The 21,462-nt window shown below is 42.0% G+C and overlaps 1 protein-coding gene across 3 annotated transcripts in view; it reads right to left on the bottom strand.

Annotated features, from left to right (window-relative positions):
• The window catches only part of GCC2 (GRIP and coiled-coil domain containing 2), a 112,231-nt gene that overhangs the window by 20,009 nt on the left and 70,760 nt on the right, over positions 1 to 21,462 (bottom strand). For 2 of the 3 annotated variants that reach the window (XM_068268282.1, XM_068268280.1), the window contains exons 11-16: positions 20,761 to 20,925; positions 19,338 to 19,442; positions 17,680 to 17,842; positions 11,399 to 11,499; positions 11,230 to 11,307; positions 7,207 to 7,344 (exon numbers count right to left, since the gene is read on the bottom strand). In XM_068268282.1, the coding sequence (XP_068124383.1) occupies positions 7,207 to 7,344; positions 11,230 to 11,307; positions 11,399 to 11,499; positions 17,680 to 17,842; positions 19,338 to 19,442; positions 20,761 to 20,925 (750 nt within the window). The remainder of the gene's footprint in view (positions 1 to 7,206; positions 7,345 to 11,229; positions 11,308 to 11,398; positions 11,500 to 17,679; positions 17,843 to 19,337; positions 19,443 to 20,760; positions 20,926 to 21,462) is intronic. The other variant, XM_068268281.1, reaches the window with a different exon arrangement.

The raw sequence follows: 21,462 nt of genomic DNA, 5'->3' as shown, positions 1-21,462 counted from the left end.
TTAAAAAGTTCAGACCCTTAGGTAACTATTTATGTCTTTTTTTTTTTTTTTTTAATTGTATTTTTTTTTTTCCATTAAAATTTGTATTTGGATAATATTTTGGTGTGGGACATAAACAGGTCATTTTTTAATATTGTTATGTGTGTAAACTGTAATGTAAAAAATGTGTAGCTGTAGTTTTACTATTTGGCTACAAGATGGCCACCTTCATTTTTGTTTACCCTCCTTGTACTTCTCGCTAAGCGGAAGTACAAGGGGGATGTGGAAATCTGTCCGGGCAGAAGAACTGAAGCCTCACAGGTGAGCGCTTCGGTTTTTCTGCGGGGAAAGGGATCGGTGATCAGGAACCATGTTCCCTTTCACTGATCCCAGGGCTACCGGGGGACACAACGGGGACGCCGGGGCGCGCCCAAGCGCTGCAGAGCTGCCGCCCGGACGTGAGCTTCACGTCCGGGCGGTGGAAATGGTTAAAATATGCAAATAATTCTAGGTTGACACAGAATTATGCAAATGATCGAATATGATCAAAGAAGGATCTATTGGCTGCCTACACTGCAAACAGATTTTGAATCGATTTCACTGTGAAATCGATTTACAATCTGTGGAGCTGCCGCCTGCATACACTACCTGATCCGGCCGGCTTGAGTCCCCCGGTCTCCGGGACACGCACCAAGGGAACAGGTAATGTATTGCCGCTAGCATCGGTCATCGAATATTCGAATGCCGCCATCGACGCACTCCCCACCCGCCAGCGATTGAGCGAAATTTTCCGCGCGGACAGATCGATGGGATCAATCTATTTCGGATGGAAATCGGTCGATCGGTCAGCATTTGCACATCGATTTCACAGCAGATTCGATCACAGTGATCGAATCTGATGTCTATTGGCGAAAAAACGAGTAAGTGTATGGGCACCTTAAGGTTATTATTTCTCTCTGCAAACAGAATAAATGCACTTCTAATTTATTTAGAAATACTTCAGATAATAAGGTCAGATCCAAGGGCAGTAGTTAAATAACTGGAGCTTGTGGGGGAATGGGCGGTGCTGTACATAGTTAATGCAAAACAGCAACAGAGCGTATCTACCCCCGACGGCGATACATCTTTACTTCCTCTTCAGTTCACAAGTGCTGTGCAGCCAGCCAATCACCATGCTGCTTCTGTCCATGTCACATGACATGGGACTGAAACTGCCTGGTGATTAGCTGGCTTGCGCAGCACTGAAGAGGAAGCAAAAAGGGACCTGTATCGCCGCAGGGAGAAGGCATCATAGAACGCTCCACTGCTGCTCCGTACAGGACTGCAGAAATAACACTTTTCAGATCAGCATATTTACAAAAGTGGCAATAAGCTAAAAATACCCATTTTACTTTTATTTAATAGTACTTTAGTGATGATGACCAAATGTATAAAGTAGTAATCAGCCTGAACGTCACTGACTGTCAAATATCGTTTGCCACTTTCATGGTGGTGAGTAATATAGGCTTTAACAATGTAGAGAGGAGAACAGTGTTTTTGCTGCAGGTCCCCGTTTTAAAGGACAACTGTAGTGAGAAGAATATGGAGGTTGCCATATTTATTTTCTTTTAAATAATACCAGTTGCCTGGCAGCCCTGCTGATCTATTTGGCTGCAGTAGTGTCTGAATAACACTAGAAACAAGCATGCAGCTATTCTTGTCAGATCTGACAATGTCAGAAACACCTGATCTGCTGAATGCTCAGGCTAAAAGTATTAGAGGCAGATGATTAGCAGAGCTGTCAGGCAACTGGCATTGTTTAAAAGGAAATAAATATGGCAGCCTCCATATCACTCGTTACAGTTGTCCTTTAAAGTGAACCCGAGGTGAAAATAAACTGATGCGATAAATAATTGTATTTATCCTCCTATTCCAAAAAATGACTTTAAGTATCCTATGGTTTTCTTTTATATTTAAACATTTACAAACTAGATTAAATGTTTTGTTGCCTGTTCTCAATGCCAGCCTAATAAGTGTCCCAGAGTTCGAAAAAGGTCAATAGTTCATGTATTTTATATCTCCCTGTCCTCAGAAGTTGAATTCTGCCAGGAAAACTTTTATGGCTGTACTTTGCTTATCAGTGATGTTTACTATATTCTTGTCAAGGTACCGACAAGACGGAAGCTGTCACTTGCATGCCTAGAAATTAATTATTTCAGGCAGCAAAATAAAACACGTAAAACAACCTGGTTGTTAATATGTTTGGCACTGTACATACACGTTTATCTCATTATGTCACATGTTGCCTTGGGTACAATAAGAAATAGCAATATAAAGCTGTAATGAAAGTCTGCTGGCCACCTTCTGCTACTTATCCTAGCAAATATGTATGGTTGTGGCTGCCAATACATGACTCTTCAAGTAAATGGAGCTGTGGATCTCCAGGTTATGTAATACATTACTTATGACCAGGGACGGATTGCCAGTAACCAAAATATGATCCCCTTTCTATAAATATGGTGTCATAGAAATCACAATCATATTTCAAGCAGTGGGGCGCAAAAATATTTTTTATTGTTCCCCAGTTTATTAATAATATTTATTGTGATTTGCTCAAGATAAAAGAAGCAGAGTAAATTAGTCAAAGTCAAGTTGTTGGTAATGTTCCATACTGTAATACACTGGAATGGAAGACAGGAAGCATCACTGGTTGAAACACAGAGCTACATGACAGGAAGCAGGAGGTCAATGGGGAACAGATGTGTGCAGTGGGAAAAGCAGCAGCTTCAGCAGAACATAAATAAGTTTCATTCTTCAAATGAAAGGTTACAGGAGGCGGGCATTAAAATTTCCACTGAGAAATAAGTTCCAAAAAGAGCAGAGCTGCAGTTACAACCATATTTTGTACAATTTAGCCCAAACTGCTGCATAGTGGTTCTTTTTTTATGAACAGAGAACAGTCTCATAAAAAAAGTATTTAAAAACAAACAATCTTGTACTTCCCCAGTCATGAATTATAGATGTAATTACATTTCATTGAATACACAACCCATCTACCCATCAGCTCTAATAACAGTACAGCAATATGCTAAGTACTCATTGACGTAAGGTGATGCTTCACAATCTAATTACATTTACCAGTGTTTGCATGCACATCACTGCAATGCATTTTTTAATTAATTCATCACAGGAAGGAAGTCCAAGTAACTCACTGATGAAATGGGAACAATATCTTAGCAGACTATGTGTCACTGGTCAGAATAGTTAACCTGAAGGGTATTTTTGTTGTAATAAAAGTCTTTACAATCACTATTCAACCGAAAGACAAAATGTCAGCTAGCAACATTGCTGCCATCATCAAGACTGTACCACTTACAGAAGCTGAAAAAGCTTGGCCTATCACAGAAAGCAATGGTGTAGTTTCGCTGCAATATTTGAATCCATCGCCATGTTATCAATAAATGTCTGCAATCGGCTCATGTACGGAGTCTGCAGCGCATGATTCGATTGCCAGAAAGAATTGGCTGCAGTCTACTTTCCCTGCAGGATCTCTACACTAGCAAGTGCAAAAAGAGAGCGACAGAGATTGCCTAGTTAGAACTGACGGATATCTCACTCCGCAAGGCAGAAGCTGGAAGATGGAATGGGCAGGGTCAGCCCTGCCCACTCCATCTTCCAGCTTCTGCCTTGCGGTGTGAGATACCAGTCAGTTCTAACTAAAAACATCCAGGCACAGGAACAGTTTTTTTCCCATAGGTGGTAGCCCTGCTTATTGTAAAACAATGCTAATTCTGAAACTGCTAGGATTGGAAACATTATTGCACAGAAATCGAACTGGAAAATGAAAGCTTCGTCCTATTTTTCAATTACTTTAGTTCCTATACTGTCCTTGATCTGTAATTATGTATACAGTCTGTCCTTATATCATAAGACATGTGTCCGTTAAGCAACTACACAGTCAAATTCCTTGTCAGTGCAAACAAACTTGGCCAAAATATAATTGTTCTGATTAATTGAAAAACCACATCATTTTGCTTTCCAGAAAACATCTAGAGGTATTTTTTGGGATCTTACAACCTAGTTTTTGCAACAAAGGTTTGTTGGCATGATGCGCTTTTTTTGTAAAAATTATTTTAATTATAGAAAATATCAATAATATTTGATACTGCTAGATCGTGTATCTATTTAACTCTTTGACTGCCATGGACAAAATATGTATTTGTAAGACCATAGCCTTTATTGACTGCCACTGCTGAAACAAAATCCTCCAACTCATCTAGGCTGCCAGAGATTTTAAACTAGCCCATGCCAGCTGTCATATCTTTGTTTATGTTGATCTCGGAAGCAGGACCGGTTCTAGCTACAATGGGGCCCCGGGTCAACAATTAATCTGAGTCCCCCCCCCACCCCCCTGGAAAAAAAAAATTCCGCTACAGGGGAGCCACAGAAATGGTCGGATGCCTGGTGGAAGGTAGATGAACAATGTTCTTACTGCAGAGGTAATGTATGTGACCCTGGCGCTCTTGCTGCACATATTCTGCATTAACCCTGGTGGGGGAAGAATCTCAGTCTTGCACCTATGGTTTAGTATAGCCAGAGGGTGGTACATACTGGGGGGGCAATTGCCTTGTTTGCCCTTATTATAGAACCAGCCCTGCTCCACAGAGACAAACAGGCAGATGCAGTCCATAGAGACAGACTCAAACCACAGAGACAGACTCAAACCACAGAGACAGACAGGACAGACAGTCACAGTCCGCAGAGACAGGACAGACAGGACAGACAGACAGACAGACGCAGTCCGCAGAGACAGGACAGACAGACAGACGCAGTCCGCAGAGACAGGACAGACAGACAGACGCAGTCCGCAGAGACAGGACAGACAGACGCAGTCCGCAGAGACAGGACACAATCCGCAGAGACAGGACAGACAGTCCACAGAGACAGGACAGACAGTCCACAGAGACAGGACAGACAGTCCACAGAGACAGGACAGACAGTCCACAGAGACAGACCCATAGAGAAGCCTAGCCTCCTTTAACACTGTAAGGGGGAATGAAATGTACAGTTTGCATGTGACCTGTTCAGCACTGGGAGGGTTAATTGAATGCAGAAGAAACTGTATGCAATCAATAGAGCCCACAGCAAGCACTGGCAGGGTTAATAAATGCATAAAAACAAGAGTTGTTAATGCAACTTCTCAAGATGTATCAAGTTGATCGGGATTTTTCTTCAGTTCTTTTAGTAAAAACCATTCAAAGCAAAAAGAATATATACAATGCAGCACAAACAGCATATAAGGTATAGAGCCCCGACCAGCCCTGGACAGTTTAACCGAATGCATTTGAAGCAGAGGCAGCATATATAATATATAGAGCTCAGTTTGTAAAGCATGTGGCCGCAGAAGTGACACTATGTAACACCTGAGCCGAGAGTGAGCAATTGTGCCTGACTCACCAGCGTAGAGTCAGGCAGGCAGGCACATCCGAGGTGATTCCATCCAGCAGCCTGCAACAGCGGATTTCTTCTCTCCTCGCAGGCATGGGCACACCAATGTGACGTCCATGCCTGCGTCACATGGGGAGGAGCTCTGCACTATAGCTGGCCGCATGTATGTAACACAGCCAGCCAGGGAACCTTGGAGACCAGGACGCCGCCACCGCCTGGAGGATACAGGTATGTATCGTTTGTCTCAGTCAGCTCCCCGCTACAATGGCATTCTCAGGCAGAACACACATGCTGAGTGGGCGGCAGCCGGCCAGCAACCGGCGACTGCCGCGGCTGGAACAGATCTATCTTCAGGCATCCTTGGCTGGCAAAGGGGGCCCCCAGGGACTCTGGGCCTGGGGACAAATGCCCTCTTTGCCTTATTTGTAGTGCCGGCCCTGCTGGGAAGCTCACTGCTCTCTAGCCTCTGGATCACCTGCATCAACTACTCATATGTCCCCTGTAATCACTACTGTCACAGTCAACTAAATCCCTCCTCCCCCTCACCTTATTCAAGAGAAGAGATGGCTGGAGTGGAGGAGATGAATGCTAATGAACTCTCAGTTCCACATTCAGGCTAGATGTCTACATAACTATGTATTGAATACAGTACTTAAAGCACAACTAAAGTGAAAAGAATATGGGGGTTGCCATATTTATTTCCTTTTAAACAATACCAGTTGCCTGGCAGTCCTGCTGATCTATTAGGCTGCAGTAGCATCTGAACAACACCAGAAACAAGCAAACAGCTAATCTTATCAGATCTGACAAGAATGTTGGAAACACCTGATCTGCATATGGCTAAAATTATTACGGTGGCCACTAACGATCCAATTTCTAGTGAAAAATTGTTCGAGCGATCAGATAATTCTGATCGGAAAAAAAATCGTTCACTACACCATCAACGAACCAATCTTTGGTTCCTATCCGTCACAACCAACTAGAAAAATCCAGTCAGACGACTATTTTTTATAATCATTCATAATCGATTGTGCTCATCAATGGAGATTATTTACAACCAATCCAATCAGAATTTCAGATCACTCAACCAAGTAGCCATCTTTAGAGGCAGAAGGTCAGCAGGATAGCCAGGCAACTTTAACTTTTATGTCCATACCAAATTTACTGATTACAGCAACCAAGAATTTAACAAATCTTTTCTAAATTGTATAATTGTTTCTAAAACTGTTCACTGTGCTTTCTCAGACAAAAATAGTTTATATTTCAACTTTTTGCACCACAACGAGCAGCTTCTGCTATTTTCACCTGCTACAAATTATAATTTTTCAACAAATACTTACACTTATACAAGAAAAAAAAAAGGTTATTTTTATGTTTTTGTCATTTTTTTATTTCTTTGTTAAATAAAACCATAAATAATCTTATACAAATTTATTTTCCACAGACAAAATGAGGGATTAAGGTTAGGCATCCTCCAGGGGGAAGTTAAGGTTAGGTGCCACCGGGAAGGGGGGGAGGGTTGGTGCTTATGGTTAGGCACCATTGGGGTGCTTAGGGTTGGGCAGAACAAGGGGGTTTTAGGGTTGGGTGCCACCAAAGGGGGAGGGGGGTACATACACACATAAGTACACACACACACACACACACACACACACACAATTGCACTCTGAAGCAATCTGTGGATGAAAGTTTCTCAGCAACCTTCTGAGCAGTACATTGATCCAAGCTCTTGGTTATGGTTATAGCTTTTGTTGCTATGTCCAACTGGACAAATGTAACAGCAGAAACAAAGCTACATACCTTTGCAGCAGTGCGCTCCTCTTGAAGAGCAAGCAGCTTTTGTTGGTATGAAATTCCTGCACGTTGATGCTGCTCTGTTAATGACCTGAGCTGCTCTTGTACTTTGTGCTTTTCTGATGTCAATTCTGCAATCTGAATCTGGATAGCAAAAAGACACGCCAAATGAAACATATGGTAAGTAATAGTTTGAAAGGTATTTGCACAGACAGAGACATCTATTTTTAAAATATAAAATGAATTAGCATCAAGAATACAGCTACAGTATACCTTGAAATACAACTCCAACACACTAATGCAGTGATCTAGTAATTAGGTGGCCTTCCCACCAGGCAAAAACTGGTGCATTTTCTGCAACTCCATACTGCGGAGTGGAGGATCTGCACTACTTTCTCCATAGGATTCCATTATACCCATTTCCACCAGTATGTTTGCATTTTTGCTAATAACACAAATACACCGCTGCTCACTTTTTTATGGAAAACTGAACACAATTCAATACAAGTGACTAGTACAGTCATCTGCACTGAACTGCAAATGCATAAAAAATGTACAGAAATTCACAGGAACATGCAATCATTCTACTCTGCCTTTTCCATGGTGGAAACAAGGCCTTAACAGTGAAAGTTTGCACATGTGGAAGATTATGAGACCTCACACCCACACATTACATATTAGTGTACCGCAAATGTACAATTTTATAACAAAACACAAAACATATGTTTGAGAAAATATATACAGGTAGTCTATGCTTTTCGTATTCCATGAAACATGTAGTTTTAATTCAATTGTGCTCTAAATTACAGTCTGATCTTCTCCAGTTGTCTAACCCAGTGTTTCTCAACATTTTATTGGTATGTACCCCTTTTAAAACCCCGTACTCACCAAGTACCCCCTAGCATAGTAAACATTATCACAAGTACCCCTTGATAAATATATATTTAATTGTAGTATATGATAATTGGTTCTGAACAATTTCCAAGCATTTACTATTGCTTTTAATTACTTAAAATACTAATTTGGTGTTTTTAAAATAAGATTTGTCATTTTCTAAAACTCTAAATTTGTTATTCTTGGTCAAGTATATGACGCCCGAGTACCCCCTGGAACCATCAGAAGTACCCCCTGGGGTACGCGTACCACACGTTGAGAACCTAGGGTCTAACCCATCCACATAATGTATCAAATACAGTTTTCTAAATAGCTAGCAATTCACCCATATTAATTACTTTTTTTTCATCTTCCAAGCACTTTTGTGGAAGGATCACTAGAGTTCCATTTTCCCAAGATTATGCTTTTTGCTGCAATCAACATACATATAAGCTAATAATAGAACTGTAACTGGAGGTCTATTTTGGGGTGGTCAGTCTTTTGAGGATTGTGATGAGGGGGTCTGTCCAGGGGTGCTATAATAGAAGGGGAAGAGCGGAAGCCATCTGTTAACAGGGTCTCTCATGAGCACTGTTACTGGAGGTCTATCATGGGATGTTTTGTTGTTGTTTTTTTCCACTGAGACATGCACGCTGCGTAATTAATAATAATAATAAATAATAATAATAATAATAATAGGAACACTTACCGTATATAGTGCTTTTCTCCTGTCGGACTCAAAGCGCTCAAGAGCTGCAGCCACTGGGACACGCTCAAGAGGCCACCCTGCAGTGTTAGGGAGTCTTGCCTTGAACTCCTTACTGAATAGGTACTTGACCTAGCCAGGATTCGAACCCTGGTCTCCCATGTCAAAGGCAGAGCCCTTAACCAGTACACTTTCCAGCCACATAATTACATTTGTTACAAGTGAGGTTGCAACAATGCATTGAAGATGTCACTAAGCTGTATACCAGCAGTTAACAGCGGGGACCAGGATCGTATCCTGAAATGCTGCATGACCTGAATTTGTCAATGTGTACAGTTGCCACAGATTTTTGGCATGACATGAGAACCATCCAGCAATATGTGACAATGGACGCAGGTACATCAGAGAATACGCCGCAGAGTGAGTGGATTGAACAAGGGCATGACAGATCACATACATAGGCATGCAGGCAAGCATATTCGCCAAAAAGCTCAACAGCAAGTAAAAAAAAAAAAACAGCCTGCCACCATCAATGCTCCTGTATTTGGGATTAGAATCTGTTGTTATAACATTTCTTAATTATCTGATTGTCTATTTGTTTATCTTCTTTCAACTTGCATCTTTGGCACTTAATGTACTTGTAAACTCACAATTTAAACTAGATTGAAGAATACAGGTCGGTATTTTTTTCTTTTTAAGTGTATCTTTTTAAGTCTTTTTAAGTGTATCTTAATAAATAGAAGATTTTTGGCATATCTCTTGGACTTTTAGGAAAAAAAGATTAATTGAGCTTGGTCAACTCTCCTAGGAATATTGGCACCACACTGTATAATTAATTAAATATTCCTATTTAAAAGTATATTTCAGATTACTAGCATTTGTGGCTTCAAAAAGGTCACTTATACAAATGAAGTAAAGAAAGAGGGGAAAAAAAAGACATCCAGTGAGAGCCACACTTTTTATTATTGGGACGTGCTAATATGGGATGTGGGTATATGACTCTTGTGTATAGGGACAAAAGGGCAACCACACAAATGGCAAGTAGTGCCCGGAATGAATAAAACAATTCAGAGAATAAAACCGTTTCAGAATGAAAGCTTACCTTGAACAAACCTTTGTATTATAAAATATATATATTATTTTAATGGTCTTATTTACTCCAGGGGCCTCTTACCAATTGCTGTGCTCTGAATATTTTGCCTTCTAGAATGATTTTCATGGTCATCCATCCGCAAGAGAATTAAGTCAGTCAGCTTGTTCAATCTATGTATGTTGGAACAGAAGCATGTAATATCTTCTTATCTTGTGGTGACCGTTTATCTGCCCTCCTCACACTTCAATGGCATTAGATTATCTTTGGTTGCAGACCTCAGGTCTACCAGTTACCATCCCCGTCCTCTGCAGCAGAACCCCAGTTATTTATCAATTGCTGGAGGAAAAAAATGGGACTGGGACGTTTGGGTTTCTGGCCCACCTGTCATGCTGGTTTGTGTCTTTTTGTAGTGTTGCCTACCACCCTACCATAAGAAGTACTGTACTGTTTTTGGCACTTTTCTACCTCATGTAGGAGAGGACATTTTCAGTTGCAGGTGTTTTTACTGTTCCTGCTTTCATCCCTGTGCTCTTTGTCATCTCCACCCTCTCTCAATTTCTCGGGTCCAGATATGTGCTTATTGGCTGCGGAATAAGCTGGGGCTGGAGCAGGAGCTCAGGGTACAAACATCCTTATTTTTTTCCAATAGCAGGGCATTTCTATCAACAGAAATAATTTGTCAATATTCCTGTGTGTATTATGCACTACAGGCTAATGCTACATACACACTGGAGATAAAAGTCTTTGGAGAAGGCAAGATCAGACCAATTTTACCCCATTCCATGTAGTATGAGAGCCATACTCTACACAGTCTAGTCTATGGAGCTGCACTCCCCATCAGATAAAATCTTTGCAAGATGCTGCACACAAAGATGCCCGTACACATTCAACAGATTAGTATCTGCAAAAGTTCTCTTCCTGCAAAAGATCCATTCCTGCAAAATGCATTCATAGTCTATGATATCTGCAGATCATCATACACCCCTTGTTTAACAGACAATCATCTGCAGATCAGATCCACCAGGATGGATTTTCAGATCTGCTTATGATTACCAGATATGCAGATGAAGTCTGTTAAACAAGGGGTGTATGAGGATCTGCAGATATCTCAAGTGTGTATGTAGCATTACTCACCTACAGTCCTACCATCGCTATAATACCTGCCTACAGGCAGAAACAGATGTGTGTAAAACTTCTGTAAAAACAATTTTGTATGTTTTGCATGCTAAGAAAATATGTCACAAATCTCCATCTCAATTAATGAAACCACAATATACAAGTCAAGCTAAATGATCACAAAAAAGCGGTCAATATTTGAAGAGACATCCAGTATTACTTATAAGAATACTAGTTATACCTTGAAAGCTTCCACATGTTGTTGGCTTGCCTCCAACTCCCCTTTCAGTGAGGCTTGGAGTATCAATTGATCAGACTCCTACAGTGGTAAATGGACACCAAAAAAAACTGATGAGATAAGAAAGCATATAAGTTATACAGCAAGTTATAAAGACGTCTTCAGCTCTCACCGTTTGCTTGGAGTCAGCCAGCTCCTTCTTGGTTTTAACAAGCAGTTGCTTCATCTTAGTACTGCGCTCCTCGTGCTGCTCTATTGTTGACTGCAGTGATACTATGTAGAGAAAAAACGCCCCAAGAATATTTTAAATTCCAGATACAGCAATATAAAATCAAGTCTATTTTCTTACTTTCCAAATTTCCAAATAAATGGACCGATAAGCTCATCCTCAATTCATGGACTTTTGTGAGTAATACTGAGTAAAATGTAGACTGTTGTATTAGGCCCAATGAGCTGTATATTGTTACTTAAATGAGTACTATCAGTGATATGTGTTATAATATTCATCAACAATATGAACAACTTTATCACTGCTTCTAACAATTACAGGATAACTCCAAAACAACAATGGGCACTTGCAAGCTTAGTCCATACGCATACAATCCAAGCTGGACTCGACCCTTCTGTGATAAATTCCAGCTTTTTTGTTTGCTTCTCAACAGCGGTTATACAGCAACAAGAAAGCGCAGATTGGATTGTATGTGTATGGACTGTATTGCATTGGAGACTTGATGTCGCTCCTACCTTAATCTGTGACTCCCCGTGATCGATTGGACACAGTCTGAGGTCGTGGAATTTTCTTTGTTGTACACTTGCAAGCTTAGAAAGCAGTCTCTGTCAGCTGCTGATTTTATATTAGCATTATGGAAAATATACTAAAGGTGGCCAGCTGTGCTTGCCTCTGCAGCACAGCTCGTTTATTGCCCCTTCTGGATTCATCTTATATGCAGATGAGACATTTATTTCTCAGCCCCAGACCACACTACTATACTGTCTCTTGTTTCCGTTTGCCTTTCTGCTGTATATTCATTTATGTCCTCTTGATCCTAAAACTTACATTAGTAAAATAAAAATGATCACCTTCCCACCCTTTCAACCCTCCTTTCTATCAGAAACAAAAATAAAAGGTCAATGATATCCCATATCTTCAGCTACTCAAGAACACTGCTTCTGACTCCAATCTCTCATTTGAACCAAACATTCATTCATTAACTATGGTACCTTTTGGTATGTTCACCTTAAAAACATATCCCATATCTGAGCATTCCTCAGCCATGAAACAAACAAACTTCTAGTCCACACCCTTGTTATATCCCGCCACAATTACTGTAACATTCTGCCATTTTACAGGCTGACATCACTTCAGTCCTTAATGAACTCATGTTTTATAGACTAAGAGGGGCTGGCACTAACAGTAAAAAATGTTCTTTCACTTTATTGGCATCAGTGCAAAAACACAGAATGTCTATACACTTATTTGGATCCCAGAGTGCTGGGATCGCCTGGACTTGGGCACACCTTGTGCCCCGACTTGAGAGGGCCACTCCAACCCACATCATTTTCACTTACTGAACATAGCTACATGACTCATTCGCCTCTCCCTCCTTCAATGCGGTTCCATTCTGCCAATTTCTTCACCAGCTGCAAATTGTGCAAACACACACACACACACACACAGCAATTTTGGGGCCATAGTTTTAGAATTATGTTAACCAGAGGCCTTGTCTAGGCTTTAGAATTATATATAATTTTTTTTTTGAGTATTAGCTTTGTACGCCATTTATACACATCCATATTTTTATTCTTCATAAGCAGTGTCATATTTAACATTTTATTGGAATATGGACGAGTCCTTACCAGTAAAGATTTTAGTATATTTAAAATGAAAATATCGACTTAAATACTGATCCATAATGAATGTCACGTACTACATTCATAGTACATTATTTTCAGTCTACAGGTTCCTACTTACAAAAACAAGCAAAAAAAAAAAATGTTGAAAATGGCTTGGACCCCAGAACTTTATAGCAAAAACATAAAAGAGGAATTCTACAAAACATTAAAGTGGTATGAAACAAAAAACTTTTTTTTTTTTTTTTTTTGCTTTAAAACATCAAACACAGCAAAAACCGAATATAAAATAGTCTAAAGCCCCATACACACACTCAACAGCGGTCTTTCATGCAGCACAATTGTTGAACAACGTTTGTTGTGAAATAAGTTGAAACAGCTAAAACAAACAGTAGCAAAATACTTTTTTTAGTTATTTCAACTTGGTTCACAACAAACGTTGTTCAACAATTGTGCTGCATAAAAGACCGCTGTGGAGCATGTGTATGGGGCTTTAGACTGTTTTAATGTAATTTGAAGGCATATTTACACTTCCTGAAGCTAACTGATAACATTGCTGATTTGAAGGACAAATTTTAGAATGTCTTGTAATTACAGTGCAAACAAAGCAGACAAAGTTTATATAGAATACTAGCCAACCCGCGTCGTAGCATACGCCGCATCTATCTATCTAATAGAATACGTGCCTCAACCTTGAAGCAAGAAGAAGTAGGCTTTTCATGAGAAAATGTATGCGTGCTCAAACATCAAGTTTAACCCTAGCAAGTCTGGCTTTGCAAATCCGGCCTAATTGGCTATTCATGAGGCAATGCTCATGAAAATATGCATTTGCTTTCGCATGCCAAACTATGCAGGGTCAAAAAACCAATACTGCAAAGTGCTCTCTCGCTGCCTGGAAACCACAGCGGCACCCCGGAGTGAGAGGCTGGGTGGCGCAGCTGCCCCCCCCCCCCCAGCGTGGCCAGCGCTGGGGAGAGCCGTCCGCACCCACCTCCTAATATTAAAACCAGCCACTTACCTTAACGTCCATTGGGTTCTGCTACATGCGCATTAATTTTCTCATGGAAAGCAGTTTGTATCTTTTGGAGGTGGTGGATGGCTTGCTTCGGTGGTGTGAACCCTGGAGTTAGTGCGCCTGTCCTCCCCCCCCCCCCCCTCTGGAGTGCTGTATGTGAGCCAGCCCTGAGCTCTAAAGCTTGGGGTGATCCATGCTTCTCTCCTTTCTCATGTGGTGCCCCCAAATTAATGCGCATGTAGCAGAACGCAATGGACGTTAAGGTAAGTGCCTGTTTTTAATATTGGGAGGTGGGTGCAGACGGCTCTCCCCGGCGCTGGTCAAACTTGGGGTGGGGGGTCGTCCACGCCACCCAGCCTCCCCCTCCGGGGTGCCGCTGTGGTTTCCAGGCAGTGAGAGAGCCTGGGACCCTGCGGTCCCCCCAGTTGTATAAAAAGGGGGCATTGGTAATCCTCCCCGTTGCGCTCCTGGAGGCCTGGAGCACACCAAAAACTGCTAGCAGATCCGCAAAATGCTAGCAGATTTTGGAACGCTTTTTCTTATTTTTCTGTAGCATTTCACCTAGCATTTTGCGGTTTTGTAAAGCGTTTTTGGTGTAGTAGATTTCATATATTGTTACAGTAAAGCTGTTACTGAACAGCTTCTGTAACAAAAACGCCTGCAAAACCGCTCTGAACTGCCGTTTTTCAGAGCGGTTTGCGTTTTTCCTATACTTAACATTGAGGCAGAAACGCATCCGAAATCCAAAAAAATGCCTCACCTCGGGAGTATAAGTTTCAGCAAAACGCCTCCCGCTCTGGTGTGCACCAGCCCATTGAAATACATTACCCAAGCGTATCCGCAGCCGCAAGTCGATCGCAAAACGCTGCCGAACCGCTCTGGTGTGCACTAAGCCGGATAGTGCTAATGTAGCATGTAGCAGGGTGACTGCTTTGTGGTATTGGTTTGTGCATGCATTTGCATGAGCATTGCCTCATGAATATCCAATTAGGCCAGATTTGCAATGTCAGACTTGCTAGGGTAAGGCCTCTTTTCCATGGACTGTGAATAGGCAGTGAAATGGCTCTCAAACTCTCACAACTGCTCGCTGCTGCCTGGTAACTGCTCGCTGCTGCCTGGTAACTGCTCGCTGCTGCCTGGTAACTGCTCGCTGCTGCCTGGTAACTGCTCGCTGCTGCCTGGTAACTGCTCGCTGCTGCCTGGTAACTGCTCGCTGCTGCCTGGTAACTGCTCGCTGCTGCCTGGTAACTGCTCGCTGCTGCCTGGTAACTGCTCGCTGCTGCCTGGTAACTGCTCGCTGCTGCCTGGTAACTGCTCGCTGCTGCCTGGTAACTGCTCGCTGCTGCCTGGTAACTGCTCGCTGCTGCCTGGTAACTGCTCGCTGCTGCCTGGTAACTGCTCGCTGCTGCCTGGTAACTGCTCGCTGCTGCCTGGTAACTGCTCGCTGCTGCCTGGTAACTGCTCGCTGCTGCCTGGTAACTGCTCGCTGCTGCCTGGTAACTGCTCGCTGCTGCCTGGTAACTGCTCGCTGCTGCCTGGTAACTGCTCGCTGCTGCCTGGTAACTGCTCGCTGCTGCCTGGTAACTGCTCGCTGCTGCCTGGTAACTGCTCGCTGCTGCCTGGTAACTGCTCGCTGCTGCCTGGTAACTGCTCGCTGCTGCCTGGTATCTGCTCGCTGCTGCCTGGTAACTGCTTGCTGCTCGCTGCTGCCTGGTAACTGCTTGTTGCTGCCTGGTAACTGCTTGTTGCTGCCTGGTAACTGCTTGTTGCTGCCCGGTAACTGCTTGTTGCTGCCTGGTATCTGCTCACTGCTGCCTGGTAACTGCTCGTTGCTGCCTGGTAACTGCTCGTTGCTGCCTGGTAACTGCTCGTTGCTGCCTGGTATCTGCTCACTGCTGCCTGGTATCTGCTCACTGCTGCCTGGTATCTGCTCACTGCTGCCTGGTATCTGCTCACTGCTGCCTGGTATCTGCTCACTGCTGCCTGGTATCTGCTCACTGCTGCCTGGTATCTGCTCACTGCTGCCTGGTATCTGCTCACTGCTGCCTGGTATCTGCTCACTGCTGCCTGGTATCTGCTCGCTGCTGCCTGGTAACTGCTTGCTGCTGCCTGGTAACTGCTTGCTGCTGCCTGGTAACTGCTTGTTGCTGCCTGATAACTGCTTGCTGCTGCCTGGTAACTGCTTGCTGCTGCCTGGTAACTGCTTGTTGCTGCCTGGTATCTGCTCACTGCTGCCTGGTAACTGCTTGCTGCTGCCTGGTAACTGCTCGTTGCTGCCCGGTAACTGCTCGCTGCTGCCCGGTAACTGCTCGCTGCTGCCTGGTAACTGCTCACTGCTGCCTGGTATCTGCTCACTGCTGCCTGGTAACTGCTTGCTGCTGCCTGGTAACTGCTTGCTGAGCACACAGCTCAACAGTCCGTGGAAAAGAGGCCTTAAACTTGGTGTTTGATCACGCATAAATTTTCTCATGCAAAGTACTTCTTCTTCTTGTTTGAAGGTTGAGGCACTTAGTCTATTATATATATATAGATAATTGTGATGTCCATTAGCAATCAGGAAAAAGAGGTTTCAGATATGTAAATGAGGTCTTAACATGTTCTGATAAGACGTCAATCCAACAGTTGGATTGACGTCTTATCAGTCTCATCAGTTTTGTGAACAATAGCAAGCAACTTTTTTTGGTTGTTAAACTTGTTTCACAACAAAAGTTGTTTGATAATTGTGCTGCATAAAAGACCGCTGTTGAGCATGTGTACAAGTGAGGACCACAATGCTAAATGTTTTTGATAGAACCACTGATTAAAGGATCTTTATAGATGTCTCTTATCCGGGCTCTTCTGCTCTCAAGCCCAGCTTTGGTTTACTAGGGGGTTTTAACTTTTTTGGCCTCTTAGGTTTAGTCTGATCTTGCAATAGTGGACTTTGATGCTGGAATATCTCTAGACTTTCCAATTGATATGATAAACAAAGCTATAGTTGACTTCTAAAGCCTTGTACAAATTAGATGCTTCTTGGCTGAAGCAGCCGGTCGGAGCTGAGATTCTTGGGTGTACAGAGCGGCCCAGATACATCAGTGAGACAGCAGACAGCCAGATTACTTTGTCCAGGGAAAAGGATGATGCTATTGCTGTGCTTCTTACCCCTCCCACCCTGTACTAGCCCGTTGTTTGCTGCTCCTTCTGTCCCCTTCTACAGCAACTAAAGAATACGTCACTGGGCTGATGGCTAGAAATGTGTGAATGGAACTCAGCTCCACATGGTCACCTGAGGGATCAACTCCTGAAGAAGAGAAAGAGTCTGACATTTATGCTATAAAAAAAAAAAAAAAAAAAAAAAAAAATCTACCACCACTATAACAGAAAGATGGGTTGGGAAAAAAAACTGAATTTTTTTTGTCCAATAAGAATTTAGATTTTCTATTTATCTCATGTTAGTTGTATGGTTTTAACAGTTTTTGTCCATTAATGATCCCAGTACACTGCATAGTAGAGTCTTGTAATAACAGGATGCTATGACTTCAAATGTAAACAGTAAAGGAATTTGTCAACTAGTTACCAGACCAGAACATTTAACAAAGCCCACTTACATATTTCTTGTTGCAGAGTTTCCTGTTTCTGCTTCTGAATGAAAATCTCCTGTTCCAAGTCCTCCAGCTGACTGCTCTTATGAGTGAGTTTTTGGTTCAGCTCTTTGACCAAACGTTCATAATCAGCTATCTCCATATCCATCAGTGTGCTCTTCTGAGCATCCTAAATGAGAAGACCATACAAAGAGTTTATTAGACAATTACAAAACACAGGGTCCTGTACTACAGATCATAAAAAAAAAAAAAATTAGAGCGCTTGCAAATAGCCACAATGAAATGTTATAGCACTTTTAAACCATACCAGGTGCCTGGTGTCCTGCTGATCATCTTTCTCTAATACTAATCCAGTTCAAACTCTGAGGCTTCTTTCACACTAAGACGTTGCGTTAGGTGCTACGTTAAGGTCGCATAACGTGCACCTAACGCAACGCATGGTCGTGGTGGCAGAGGACGTTAGCAAAGAGCCGCGTTAAAGCAAAGAGCTCCTTGATGCGTCCGTGATGCGTATTATAGTACGCATGCGCTGGTGGAGACCACGTGATCGGAACACTCCGCATCACGTGGTCCCGCCAGTGACGTCAGCACAGTGCAGTGAATATTATTTAGCCATGTGGCTAATCACTGCGCCTGTGCAAGCAGGCTAACGCGGCAAAGCCGCTCTAACACCGTAGCATGCTGCACTTTAGATTGACGTGCAGCGTTACAATGTAACGCAACGTGGGCACTGTGAACAGCCCATTGCAGTTACATTGCTGTGCGTGGGGGAGCGTTACAGGCTGCACTAACGTGCGCCTGTAACGTCCCACTGTGAAAGCAGCCTTAACCCTAACCTACAAAGCTCTCCACTATCTCTCCCCCCCCCCCCCCCCGTACATCTCCTCACTAGTTTCCAGATACCAACCCAACCGCAATCTCAGATCTGCTCATGACCTTCTGTTGTCTTCTTCTAGAATTACCTCCTCACATTCACGTATACAAGATTTTGCACGCACTTCGCCCCTCCTCTGGATTGCCCTCCCACAACACACCAGTCTCTCTCCAACCTTTGTTACCTTTAAACGCTCTCTACAAACGCACTTTTTCCGACAAGCATATGCTTTACCTTAGGCCACTTCCCTTTGTCCTAAAACCAAATTGCACTATCCTAAAACACACTACCGCTACAGGTTTATTGTATACTACCCCACCTCGTTTGCCCCTATTCCTTCAGATGCTAAGCTCGCAAGGGTTGGGCTCTCTCCCCTTTTGTGTGTCTTGGAAATCATTATACATTTTATTCATCATGTTACGTTTATCACTGTCATTACCTATTCTGTATTTTATATCAATTTTGTCACTATGTATTTTGTATATTGGTGTACACCATTGTCTGTATTATGTACTCCATGTTTGTTTCTTACTTTGTACAGCGCCACGGAATATGTTGGCACTTATAAATCAATAATAATAATAATAATAATAATAATAAAATAAATAATACTTTTAGGCATAGACCCTGAACAAGCATGCAGATCAGAAGTTTCTGATTGGATTACTTGTATGCTGGTTTCAGGTGTGTAATGCAGACACTACTGATGCCAACAAGATCAGCAGGACTGCCAGGCAACTCATAAAGGTCTGACACACCCAAGACGCAAAACGACAGTGTGATACTGTACCTTCCTGACAAGCTCCAGCTCTTGTGTTATTTTCTGTACCTGGTTTCTTTCTTTCTGAAGCTGTGCCTGGAGATCTTCCATCTGTTTTAGTGTGTGGTTTTGATCCTTAAAACAGATACATTATTGCAGTGTTAATAGGAATTTATTATCAGTCATTCTTGATTGCAGAGACAGCTTGTAGCGTACACACAATGATATATATATATATATATATATATATATATATATATATATATATATATATATATATATATATATATATGATATAGATATATATAAGATATAGATATATATAAGATATATTTTCACTCATCACTACTAGCGAGAGTTTAAAATCTAAGTTAAAGAAGACCTGTAGGATACTAATGCTGCGTTTGTATTAAAGGTGAAAGCTTAGTATTAAAGGTACACGCACCAAGGCTGTGATTCGAATCCTAGGTTTAAATTAGTAAGTCACTGATGCAGAACAAGAATGCTAATAACATTACCTTTATAATGCTGGGTACACACTATGAGATTTTATGGTCGATTTACTGCCAGATCGATTATTTCCAACATGTCCGATTTGCTTTCCGATCGATTTCCTATTACAGTTAATGGAAATCGATCGGAAAAATTAGACTCAATCGAAGGAACTGCAAACATGTTGGGCAAAATGTACAAAATGTACTCAAATCACCTAGCACACTGCCTCTTTAAAGCAGAACTAAATCCTGAACTTCCTCTCTACTATAAAAGATAAGCAACAGCATGAAAACCTATAAAATACAGGTGTATTAGTTGTATATTTGTCCCAGGGTAAAATGCACTATACATTGTTTTTTCCTATGCCGCTGTCACTTACATTAGTTGGTATAGATCTGACAGTTTTAGGACAAGTCCATCTCCTCATGGGGGATTTTCAGTATTTTTTTTGTAAAGCACTCCCTAGAAATTACTTTTATAATGGTGAAGGAAAGCCAGTGTCCTTCTACGTAGTACACTATCCAGGCATTTGAGTGTTCTACTGCCATGCAAAAAGTGCTTTTTGAAATAAAACAATTCCAGAGGATCCCACTTCAGGCGATGGATTAGTCCAAAATCTGTCAGATCTCTCACATTTCTGCCGCTATGATGCGTCGGTTGTTGCAGAATCGATCGCCGCTAACCACGCGCTCCTGACCCGTGATCAAGCAAAATTTTCCACCGGGATAGACCGACTGATTCAATCCTTTTCAGATGGAAATCGATCAGTCAACACACCACAGTGATCAAATCTGCTGTATATCGACGAGAAATCGACAGTGTATGGGTAGCTTAAGTACACACAGAGTGTATTTGTTTGCGTTTTACTTGTCTCTTGTGTATGAGTTTAGGTCCGCTTTAAGCAAGCTGTGAACACACAAGTCTTTCTATCACCAAAGAAATCTGCATTCACACTTACCTTTATTTTGTGCTCTTTTATTAATTTTTCTGCTTCTAAGTCTTTCTCTAGTGCAGCTTTCGTTTTTTGTAGATCCAAAATCTGCGCTTCAAGTAACTTGCTGTTGGTCTGAAATGTTTCCACGCGTGTCACCAAGTCTTCATTAACAGAATTCATTTTCTCTTGCTGAAATACATTAGAAGTGCATTAAAGCACAACTATTGATACATTTTTTTTAAACGGAGATGGGAATAGCTTTGTCTCCCTAAGTATTTCCTCCCCAGCTTATCTACTCCCTTCATATCATAAAAGTATATTCACAAGCTGTGTTTCTTTCACTGACAGAGACAGAGCAGTGGATAAGCTCACTTGCATAGGGAGGGTTGCAATATCCCTCTCCCTACGTCTGTTGGTGGGTTACTTTAGCTAGTTATACCTGCAAAAGACAGAACACTTCAGTTTACTGTAGTAGCTGGTTCTCTGTTATTTCAGAGATGTGTACATATATCTCTGTATGAACTGTTCAGATAAGATGAGGTTCTCAGGGACTGCTGAGGAGAAAGCACTGAAACATGTGCCATGCTAAACAGAAGGAAAGTTATTTACTTCTTATTTACTAAGAAAACATTTCCTGCTTATTTTGTATGAAACATGACACCAAAGCACACTCAATGCTAAACATCTTTCACTTGAGGGTAAAATAAAATGTAATTTGCTGAGTGA

This window comes from Hyperolius riggenbachi, chromosome 2 (genome assembly GCF_040937935.1).
Source record: "Hyperolius riggenbachi isolate aHypRig1 chromosome 2, aHypRig1.pri, whole genome shotgun sequence".
Taxonomy (NCBI): Eukaryota; Metazoa; Chordata; class Amphibia; order Anura; family Hyperoliidae; genus Hyperolius; species Hyperolius riggenbachi.
Note: the sequence above shows the minus strand (reverse complement) of the source record. Positions and strands in the feature narration are given on the sequence as shown.